Consider the following 11,168-nt stretch of genomic DNA (forward strand, 5'->3'; position numbering starts at 1 on the left):
GCGCTGGGGGCAGCTCGTTGGCTCGGGGTCGCCCGCGCGCCCGCTGTCTTTCTCGTATTGCGCTGAGGGGAGGACGCGCGATAAGAGACGTACGTCGCTGTCGGAGGCAGCAGCAGCAGGAAGAGTAGGTGTGTGGTCGTGTGGTCGTCGCGCAAGGAGGGGAAGGCAAGTTGCGTCTTGCGGGTTGACCGAGGCAGGGGCAGCTGGGAGGTCGGCGATTATCTTGCATGCGTTGGCGCGGTCGGTTCCAGGTACCACTTTCCTTTGCGCTGAGCTGCATATGTCGAGAGCTTTCACATGTGTCAAACAAGGTAGCCAGGAAAACTCTTCTGAACTACACGTCATGAAGGTAGAGCATTGGTCAAGCGCATTCACAGGTGTAGGAAGTAAAGTTTGGTTCAGACCACCTTTCGGCGACTGATATCTCAGTTGAATTAACTATCTATACATGTCAAGCCATGTGTATGCATCCCCGTTGGAACATTGTCGCATTAGTAGGATACATGAGAAGAAGAATCATTCGTAACCCGCTAACCCCGACCTGAATGTTCCCCGAATTAAAAATCCCCGCCATTAATGCTTGGAAATGTGTTGTTACTCCGTGTTGCTTTTAAACAAACATGCAACCCAATCGTGACTGAGTTGGTGGTATATCGTGAAGAAGGGGAAAGAAAGGGTGGTGAGGCGCTTATGCGACGATGGCGGCACCGATGGCGAGGACAAGGCCACCGAAGGAGACCATGTTGCCAGCGGCAGCACCGGTGGACTCGGGGATACCGCCGCTCTCGGTAGCGCTGCCAGCGACACCGGAAGAGGTCTCCTCAGAGGCGGGGGTGGAGGCAGTAGCGCTCATGGAGCCGGTACCGGTGACCATGGTGGTGTTGGAGCCCATGGGGACAGACATGGAGCCACCAGGGACGACGGGAGTGGCGGTGGGGACAACGACGACAGAGGTGACGGAAGCAGTCTCAGTGACGGCGACTGTGGTGTTGTTAGTATCGTGATTGACTGAGCAGAGTCGCAGAGAAACTTACCAGTGGAGGTCATGTCGCCAGAGGGGACCATGGAGCCGGAGGGCATGGGGACAGCGGGGATCTCAGAGACCATGGAGCCAGAGGGCATGGGGACGGCGGGGATCATGCTGGTGGCAGGAGGAGCCTGGATCTGACCGTCGGAGATCTGGGAGATGGGCTGGACCTCGTACTGAGGAACAGCGGCGACGGCACCAGCCATGATGGCAACGGAGGCGATGGAGAAACGCATGTTGATGATGTGGGTTGGTAGTAGTTACTTGAAGATAGCGACTGTGTAGTGATCGACTCGTAGATTGGAGAGTTGAAGCGGGTGGAATCTGTTTGTGCGTTGGAGTGAGTGGATGAAGAAGAGAAAGGGAGGCAGCAAACGGGCTATCTATTTATTCGCCTGGAGCCGCAGGGCAACACACACGCAAGACTTGCGGCTGTTGTGTCGCAATGGGGTCGGGCGGACCCACAGTACCCAAAAGTGCCCTGTGCGGCCGTGGACGTGGTAGGCAGAGTAATTGGAGAGGCTTTGCGCCCGTGTGTTTCGACAAGAGTAGAACAACCCAGCCCCGGCGCACAGACACGAGGCGAGTCCGCGATTGGCAGATGGACAAGCATCGTTCCAAGAATTTTATCCAAGTTGGCCCACCTGAACCGTTGGGCGAGGCTAGTCCCCTGCGAGAGAGCTTGTCATGCTGGTGAAAGCGGCCGAATTGCTTCGTTTTGATTGCCTGGGAGCTTCCATGTCGCTGACTACCGCCCACTTCGACGTGTAACCAGCTTTTTCCCCTCTCCCAGACCGCCAGCCACACCAGCCATCGCCAACGCGCAAGCAGGCGAAAGAGTTTGACTTCAGAAGAGGGCCGTTTCGCAGTGCCACGCAACATCTCTCCACTGCAACTCGCTTGTGCGCACCTTATCGCGACGCCAGCAAACGCCTCCCGCCAGTGGCCGTGCGACTAGCAACCATAGTGCCAGGGGCAGGTCCGTCACCATTCGATCGCCTCAAGCCCGTCCATAACGCATGCAGATCGTTGCCCGGTACAGCTGGCGGCCCTATGCATCCCTCACGGTTATTGTTGGCAGCAGTTTGCCTACGCACCGCTGTCTGATCGTGTTTCGTCTGCTGGCCTGCGATGCTGCTTCGTTTTTACTATCCTTAGCAACAGGTGCCTGGGATTGCTCATAGCCATCCTCGGCAGCTGCATCGGTTTTGTTGAATCCCGTGATCGTGGGTGCGGTGACGCGTGTCCCTTGCCCTTGTTTTCGCTCTGGTCGCTAACGCGCAATCAATCAATCGATCAATGCTGCCAGCACTTCGGTCCTCTCCTTCCCTCTCCTGATGATCCATCCCCGTCCCTTGCAGCTTGCTTCTAAGTAAGGAACATTTGCCACCAACACTAAACCATCTGTTCCATGGCCCGAGGAAACCCCAAGAATCTCGATTGAAACCCCTTGCAAACACAATATATTGAAACAAACAACGTGCAATCTGTACCTACATGTCGACGCATTCACCGGCAAATGCGAGCAAAAGGCTAAAGGGAATGAAGCGCACGGCCAGAAACACCCCAGTCCCCCCATCTCCGGACTTTTCACCAGCATGCAAGGACCACGCTCGTAATCTCGTTTCGCAACGACGATTGCTTGCCGCTGCCGTAATACGTGATAAGGATTCAAGGAGAAGGAGATCATGACGTCGTCATATGCTCTCCTTCCCATCTCGTGTTTGACATATTCTCGATCTCGTCGCAACAACATGGTGTGGGTGAATGCGCCGGCGCAACTACGGAAAGACGGCCATGGAAACACACTGAAGGAGAGTGCCTGCAAATCTTGCGCCTGCAGATTGTTCGGCGAAAAAGCCGCGAAAGCTTTCGGGAAGATTCCTTTCACCCTGTCCACACATCAGGTCCGACGCTACGACTTGCATTTGACATGCTGCACTTGCGCAGGTCCCAATGTCGTAGACATCTGCACAAGACACGACTGACACCAGACACCCAGCCTTGTTGCTGCGGTTCCCAAGCTGCCAACTGTACAGTACACCGGTGTAGCGCCGGCGACCCGAAGTTCAGGCAGCTGTCACCGCCAAACCGCCGCGCGCATCGTGGAGAAAAAGCGGGTGGGTGATAGTTGCCCGGGCTACCACCCAGCCTGCCCTTTTTCCAATTACCACGTCCTGCCACCATGGCTGACCGCTGAAACCAAGCGTGTACCGAAACCTGTGAAGGTTTGCGGTAAGGTTTCTTCATGTGCGCCGCCAACTGCAGGTGTCCGTCCGCCTATCTGCTGTGTCATCCCGAGGTGTCGCTCGTGAAACCAGAGGCTGTTGTTTGGGTTGCGCCCGGGGCTAGGCGCCGGTGGCTGTCTTGTTGGCTGGGTCGAACAGCCGAACAGAGGTTTTCTGTCCAAGCGACTGCTGTGCGTGCACAACTTTATGAATGCATGCTCAACATCGGTCACGACTGCACGTCGTGTATCAGAGAAGCTTAGCCGGGCGCGTTTATATTACTTCTGATCGAGTTCAACAATGCACCGAGATTCTGTCAATGATTGTTTTTGCCGCGCCGCTCTCCTCATCAAACTCAACAACTCAAGCCGGGAATGAAAACGGTCTGGATGGGTCCAAGAACATACTTGTCATAACGATCTTCATTATATGTATCATGGTACAACCTCTGCGTCGAGCGCAAGACGATAGAAACGCCTTTGTAATGCTAAAAAGAACGATAACGCTAATAATCAACATTTTATCCATCGGATCTACAACGAAACTTCAAATTCGTAGCTCCACTAGAGCTGCTTCTCCCGCGTAATCTCATCCGCTGAGTCACTTTCCGACACCGTCTTGGGTGCCATCATGGGCTCAGGGCCGTGCGATGAGCCAGGTGTGGTGCGCTTGAAGTAGTTGTGCACGTCGGCGTGGTCATCCTCGTCCGCCTCAACACCTTCCCAACCGTTCTTCTCGGAGAACTTGTGCTGTTGGCGTTCGACCCAATCTGTGCGCATCTCAGCGATCTTCTGCTCGTAGTCGAGCTTGGCATCGTAGTCCTTGTGCTGGCCACGGAAACGCTCCCACCAGGACATGTGCTTCCAGTGGACGGCAATACCGTGGTAGTCGTGCTCCTTGCCGGCGCGAATGTAAGCCCAACGACGCTCCTGCTCCTTGAGATCCAGACCAGTGGTGTCTGGGAGGAAAAGCAGAGTAAGGAGAGCACCGACGAGACCGAACCAGGGGACAAAGTAGAACTTGGTCTGGGTGTCGATGTAGTTGTACAGGACAGCAGCGAGCAGGGCACCCGCCTTACCGCAAGCAGCGCTGAATCCGTGGGCAGTGGCGCGGACGGGTGTGGGGAAGACCTCGGCAGCGACGAGGAAAGTAACACTGTTGGGTCCGAACTGGTTGAAGAAGGAGGACAAGAAGTACATGGCCTGGAAACCGTGAATGTTCTCGGGTTTGGTGAAGTATTCAAAGGCGAAGCCGGGAATCATGAAGAGGACGAAGTCAGCCAGGAAACCAACGATCATCATCCATTTGCGGCCGTACAACTTGTTGTCGATGAGTAAGGAAGCGAGGTAGTAGCCACATAGCGATACACCGACGTTGATCAAGTTGTACAACCAGCCGGTCATGACGGACTTGTTGCCAGGCGTAATGATGTCGATGAACTGGTTCTGGAAGAGCTTGTTGCCGTAGAAGAAAACATCGTTGGCGAACCAAGCACCCGCAGTGGCTAGGACACGGGGCCCGAAATACGTGAAGGTGAGCTTCAAAGACTGGACGTCGTAGCCGGTGACGTTGGACTTCTTCTTGGACAGCGCGAGCTGCTTCGAGGCAGACTTCATCTTGTAGTAACGGAAGTAGACGAGCCAAAGTGTGCCGACAGCGGGGATGGCGAAAGACACGCGGTAGGTCCACTGAGCCAAGGTTTTCGAGTAAGGGGGCGATGATCCACCGTGGAAGATGAGGAGCAAGATGATCAGAATGACCTGGTTGAAGAATTGTCCCCAACCTTGCATCAGGAAAGCACTGGTGACTTTCCTACCACGGTGAAGACGGTCGTCCTTGGTGGACACCTTGCCAGAGCCAACGGCATTCTCCATACCGGCGGTAGCAGTCATCGGGTACTCGCCTCCAACACCGATACCGTAGAAGAAGAGAGCCCAGACATAGCAGATGACCCATCCGTTCTGGGTAACACCCCAGGCGGCGGTGAGCATGAGAAGACCGACGAACATGATGACGGCGTCCTGGATGAGACCAAAGCGACGACCGAGCCAGTCACCAATGATGCCAACAAGGATCTGACCAACAATGATACCACAGATCTCTAGGTAGTCGACAGCCTGGAGCCAGGTCTTGTCGCAGATTTCGTGATCATTCCAGCATTCCGGGAAAGCAGCCTGGAAGAGAGGCCTGACGTTACCAATAGAGAAGAGCACGTATCTGAATTATCGTTAGTAGTGATCTAAGCTACAGTATCGTAGAGCTTACCCCTCGAGACCAAGACCAGCACCAGGGATCACACATGTTCGGAAGTAGTGACCCATAGGCGCAAGCGGGTCCTTCTTGAACATATCCCAGAAGTAGCTCGCTTCGGCTTTCGCTTCAGCTTTATCGACTTGGCCGATGAACTTGACCCGTTGACCCAGGGGCAGATCTGCCCAGTAGGTGCCGTTGGAATTGTAGAGGTCGTCCGGGTGCAACAGGGCATGGAATACGCTCGATTCATTTTCGCTCATGTCATTCCGGATGTCAATGTCCTGAGTTGCTTGGTGCTCGCCAGTCATGTTGGGTCCATGGGGTGCAGCGATACCATAATCCCGGAGGGAAGGTGGCGTAGGATCGCGAAGGTCCGGCATTGCAGCAAGTTCACGAGAACCGAGGCGATCTCGTTGTTGTATGCTGATGGTGGGGATGGCTGGTGAAAGTGTTGCCCAGAAGCGCGGGTCCTAGTGAAGCTTATATGCGCTTTGGTTGTAATGCAAGAATGCTGAGTGTCCCACAGGGATACCGATCACCCGGTGGTGTCTGTAGCGCGAGTAGTCCCACGTACAATGCAGAACAGTACCACGTTCGATGGGGTGGCCTCTGAGTGGTGGATGGGATCTGCGATTCAGCACGCTGCCAGATCCTAGTACTAGCCGGACGGTCCGATGACGAAACCGAGTGCCGGGAGTGTGTATGCGCTGATTGATGATGAATACGCGCCTTCACGTGGTGGCAGTGCGCTTTTTTGTTCTTGAGGGTCGCAGTACGTAAGAACTGAGGGTCAGAGGTCCCACGCGTTCAGCCGGGAGGCAGAGAAGAGGCAGGGGCGCAAAGAGAGCGCGAACTTGGGTGAACAAAGTTGAGCATTTCGCAAGACGCCGATGCTACCAGGCTATATAAGGGTCCACGGATGGGAAGAAAATTCTAGTGTAGAGACCGTCGCTTCCGGCGGGGGCATAACGTTACGGACGCGAGTATGCTACGAGTTTGGAGGGCCCACCCAGTCCGGAAGGAGCTCACGCGACAGCAAATCCCAGCCTTTTCGGCACAAGCAACAGCCTCTAATTGGGCCGAGAGCGAGCGCATCTGCTATGTGCCTTGCTCTATGCCCCATAGTGCTAGAGATTGTCTTTCTGAAAGACCCTTTTTGTGCCATGGCATCCGCCCAGTCCCCAGATTTCCGGTGTAACCAAGGTTTACTTCGCGATAGCTGCTGGAGCGATGACGTTTTGGACAAGCCTTTTGCGGGCTTGGACAAGCACCACCAAGCCTGCGATCAGGAGGCATGGCGACAGATCAATTGCCCAGGCCGCCCGCGCCATTGACGCACTTTGACCCGCGTCGCCACTACTTTGCACGTACGAGGCGACGAAAGGTCTTCAAAGGATGAGGCGCTGGAGGGCCAATGAGAAAGGCGCACAGAGAACGTGGGCGAGATCAGTGGACATGGCGGGGTCCGAGAATCTGGGCCGTGCAGGGCTGCTAGGCCGCTTGGCCGCATGCATCCTCGTCAGTTCTGCGGAGTATCCACACTTCCTCCGCTGCCATCGTCCCACGTCCCTATCAACACCAATAACGCTGGTCAAGTGACATTGCCCTTATTATCTCCGAACGTATTGGGGTACGTGCTGCCGCCTGACAGACGCATATCCGAGGAAATCTCTGTTGCTTACTCCCGAAGTGGGACTACAAGGAACGACTTTCATATCCGAGGATTCGTCTCGAACGGCCACGGCAGTAGAGTCGGGATGATGGACCTGTCGTCGATTCTGAAGGAGAATGTAATATCAATCTTGCCATGGAACTACCGGCATCATGTCTTTGCCACTACCACCAGCGTAATCATTCTCCCTTCACCCAATACACACATATAATACTCGGCATTTCAAATCTCAAAACACATAACCCAGGATGTCAGCGGAGATGCCACGGTACCATCCGACGGTAGTGCACAGTATCCACAATCCCTCGAAATGGCTCGCCGAGCCGCATGTGGACCAAACACATACCTGCACTACGGTTATAGCTAGGCTTAGCGACCATGCACCGTGGAGGTGAACTGTTCGGTGTTTGAGTTTTGATATCAATATGTATTAACTAGAGATCCAAGCTAAGGATATTTTTATACAAGAAGGCCATCCAGTGGGTAAGTATTAGAATCGAGCTTACTCCGGTCGCCGACGAGAGAGGCTGCAATTTTGATAACAAAAGTGAGAGACATGAAAAGGCGCAGTATCTTCTATGCGCAAAAGCCAAACGCTATGCAAGTTCCGTCAACCTGGAAGTGTTCGTTCGACAAAGGAAAACTCATGACTGGGGTCCCGAGTGAGTGGACCCTTAACTCAACCAGTTCTGCCACTGGCATCGGCAGCCGCCAGTCCCACCGTCGATGGGTCCGCTGACACTTCCTTGTCCCTGCGTGCCCTTGACAAGGTTGCCTCCGAACCCGCGGTCTTCAAACTGGAACGACTTTTTCGACTCTTCGTCTTTGATGGAGCCGTCGTCCTCCATTTCGTAGCAATAAAGGTTCTTTTTCGATGGGTCGCCGCCGTGACGGTCCATAGTGACAGTGACTGGGTAAGGGAAGGTGCCTGGCCGCTTGAACACGTCTGATGCGCCTGAGGCCGAGTTCTGTAGCAGTGGCTTGCTTTCTTTGCTGCGTGTCCAGATCTGTACCAGGAAGCGTGTCTGCGAGTACGTACACCTCAGTTTCGCGGCGTCCTTTGCACTCCCTCCGTCGACGTCTGCAGGGTTGCCACCACGGTTGGTGCCGTTAATCTGCTTCAAGAAAATGGAGCGGTCGAAGTAGTTGTAGAAGCCGTAGTGCTCATTGTCCTTTCCGCGATTGTACAGTCGTAGAGGCTGCGCAGATGGGAAAGGCAGCAAGTTCGCAGGCGCGGCAGTTCCGTCAGAAGCCAACATCGGCGGTGGGATCGCCGCGGTGATGTTTGTCGGATCGCTCGCATCGGCACGCTTCATCAGTCGCGATGCGCTGACAGTGGGATCTTGCATGCTGATGAACAGTCCAGTCTCCTCACCCTCGAACGGCGCAGAATTGCCGTCAGTGGTCTGTCCCAGAAAACTCATGTCAGCAGTCGATGGAGGCGCAGGAGATGGCGAAGGTGCAGCACGTGCACGTAGCAGTGATCGGATGAAAGCACCAGCGGAGACTGCATTTGCCGCCCTCTTTGCTCGTTGAGACTTTGGCAACTCGGCCGTACTGCCATTCTCAAACGTGATTTCGATCTTGAAGTTCGGTTGGTCGGGCTTGTTAGGCTCAATGGACTGCTGAAGCTCTTTCGGTAGTGCACAGCTCCACAACGTCGTAGGCGCAACGCAGCCGCTTTCTTCCTCCACAGCTTCGGGTTGTGCAACAGTCAAAATGCCCGTTGGTATGGGAGGGTAGTCGGTCAGGTTGAGCCACTGGTTGCCGACATCTGCGCTTGGCTGAGTTGCCGTGGGCTTGTCGTCGTTGCCCTTCCTGAGGAGGACCACGATTAGAGGGATGATGATTGCCAATAGTATGAGGAAGACCAGACAACAGCAACAGCCCCAGAAACAGATGCCTCGCTTCTTTTTCTTCTCCTTTGTGCCATCCTGGTTCTTTTGGATTGTCTTCTTCCCAAACGGCCAAAGGCTCATCATGTTGCAGACTTTGCGATGCTTCTTTCGTGATTTGAGATCAGGTGAAGACGCTTGTGAGCTGGAACGACTGACGTTATCGTAGCTCCAGTGTGAGGCCTTCTGGGCGAACTTGGGTGGCGGCGCAAATACCGGCAAGCTCTGCTGTGAGCTGTTGGCATTGGCGGGTGGAGACACTCCCCTCTTCACTTGTTGTGCTGGCGCTGACGTGTGCAAGTTCTGTGCAGGCGGTGGGTAATTAGCTCGAACGGAATAGTTGTCCGGCATCGGTCGCCTATCTTGCAGTTCAATGTTGACGTTGATCTGCCGTGGCTCCTCGACCTGACGGGGCATCAATACAGTTCCGATGGCGGCCGTACCAACAACTGGCGAGGCTGACATAGTAGAAAGTGGCGACGTGACACCGCGATGAGAATCAGAAGGTGGTTCTTGCGACGAGTAGGCTAAGGCCTTCTCCGATTCTGCTTCCATTGAAACGCTGGATCCTGTGGCCGCCGTGGTGTTGGACGTGTTCGGAAGTGGCACTGATTCGTTTGCCTTTCGGGTACCATATTGGAAAGGGACCATCGGCACGTCTGGTGTTCGGTCCCCACCACGTTCGGTCCAGGTTGACGATTTTGGTGTCATAACAAATGGGGTTGTGATGACATTCCACCAACCTTGTGATCGTCGTGGAGTGGGCACCATAGATGTGTCAATAGCCAGAGAGTTCTCTACGGTTCTTTCTCTTAGAGGTGTTTCGTCCTCTTCGAAGACGGTACTGGTAGACATTATACGATCCTTCCTTTTAGCGTCATCGTCTTCTTCTTCAAAGGCAGTCCCCGCTGAATCCAAAGTGTCGTTCCTGGCGTGACCAGTCGCTCCTTGCATGTCTCTGGATGCGCTAGGGACTGGTGCCTGCGACATACCAGCAGGCAGAGCTGGGACTGGAGGAACGTTCGAGCTCGCGAAAGTCGATTGGTATCGAGAGTAAATGCTCGGCGTATAATCGGATTCTGTAAAGGGCGTATCTGGGGACCAAACGGACTTCACTGCTGCGGGAGTGATGATAATGCTTGGTGTCACAAGAGTAGCGTCACTGCCAGCGCGCGGTCGGTTGGCTTGCAGCGTGCTGAAGTCGGAGATGCTGTCGGTGGGTACCGATATTCCGATTGGGATGCGTCGATCCCAAGGTGATATTTCTTGCCAGGACTTGCCGCCGGGTGTCATCGAAATGGCTGTGTCTAGATCGTTCCGGTCGACGCTGGGCTTCTTCCGATGTGTACTGTTTGGTTGAGGTGTACCCTTGGTGATACCCAAACCCTTGTTCCTGGTCGAAGATCGTCCTAAGCCAAACCATGGCGACCTGCGAACAGACCCGCTTCCTCTCTCTCCACCTTGGGGGAAGACCTGGTGGGGTTCGGTGCCTCTATGTCTTGTAAAGCTCGTGTCGACAGTGATTCCAGGCTTCGCGGGTCTTCCTAGAAGCTCTCGCCGCCGACTCTTCTGCCTTGAAACGCGTCCTGCGAATGATCGCGAGTTGTGTCTTGACGTTCTTCGTTGCGACTCAACATGGGACTCGGTGTCCCACGTTGACCTGTCTGGGTTTGCGCTTCCGTCAAACTCATCGTTGAAGTGCACCGATATTTGTTCTTCTCGATCCACCTGTGCGTCGTATGCGTAAGGATCGCTGTCCGTTTGGTGTGCGGTATTGAATGTCGACCTCGATGATGGCTTGAGAGATGGCTGCTGGCCGTATACGTCTCTCCTCGTCGAGCTCATCGTTGGCGCTATCCGTCGGTGTCTTCCGTCGGTGGGTATTCGATACTAAACGAAGGTGATACCAACAATGGCTTATGTCGGCGTCGAAGTGATTGTGAAGCCGAGACGTTATGTGGCTGTGCTATTGTTGATGCTATTGTGGAGGTGTCGCGGGGCCCGAAATCTATTACGTGACGACGAAAAAAGAAACCGAGGAAAACGGCATAAAGCAAATGACAGCGAAAACTGTTAAAGAGAGTGATATAAAG

General features: G+C 54.4%; 3 protein-coding genes across 3 annotated transcripts; all 3 read right to left on the reverse strand.

Annotated features, from left to right (window-relative positions):
• Positions 1–688: 688 nt before the first annotated feature.
• Positions 689–1,263, reverse strand: J4E84_009031 (uncharacterized protein; the record flags this gene model as incomplete). Its single annotated transcript, XM_049391597.1, has 2 exons — positions 689–981; positions 1,035–1,263. 2 exons carry the CDS (start codon positions 1,261–1,263, stop codon positions 689–691), a joined length of 522 nt encoding a protein of 173 aa, XP_049240725.1.
• Positions 1,264–3,818: 2,555 nt separating this feature from the next.
• J4E84_009032 (uncharacterized protein) lies at positions 3,819–5,888 on the reverse strand (the record flags this gene model as incomplete). The annotated part of the gene is made up of 2 exons (XM_049391598.1): positions 3,819–5,472; positions 5,521–5,888. The coding sequence occupies 2 exons, from the start codon at positions 5,886–5,888 to the stop codon at positions 3,819–3,821; spliced, it is 2,022 nt and encodes a 673-aa protein (XP_049240726.1).
• Positions 5,889–7,854: 1,966 nt separating this feature from the next.
• On the reverse strand, positions 7,855–10,920 carry J4E84_009033 (uncharacterized protein; the record flags this gene model as incomplete). The annotated part of the gene is made up of 1 exon (XM_049391599.1): positions 7,855–10,920. The coding sequence occupies one exon, from the start codon at positions 10,918–10,920 to the stop codon at positions 7,855–7,857; it is 3,066 nt and encodes a 1,021-aa protein (XP_049240727.1).
• Between the last annotated feature and the right edge of the window lie 248 nt (positions 10,921–11,168).

Source organism: Alternaria hordeiaustralica, assembly GCF_023758085.1.
Source record: "Alternaria hordeiaustralica strain BMP 2776 chromosome Unknown scaffold_25, whole genome shotgun sequence".
NCBI lineage: Eukaryota > Fungi > Ascomycota > Dothideomycetes > Pleosporales > Pleosporaceae > Alternaria > Alternaria hordeiaustralica.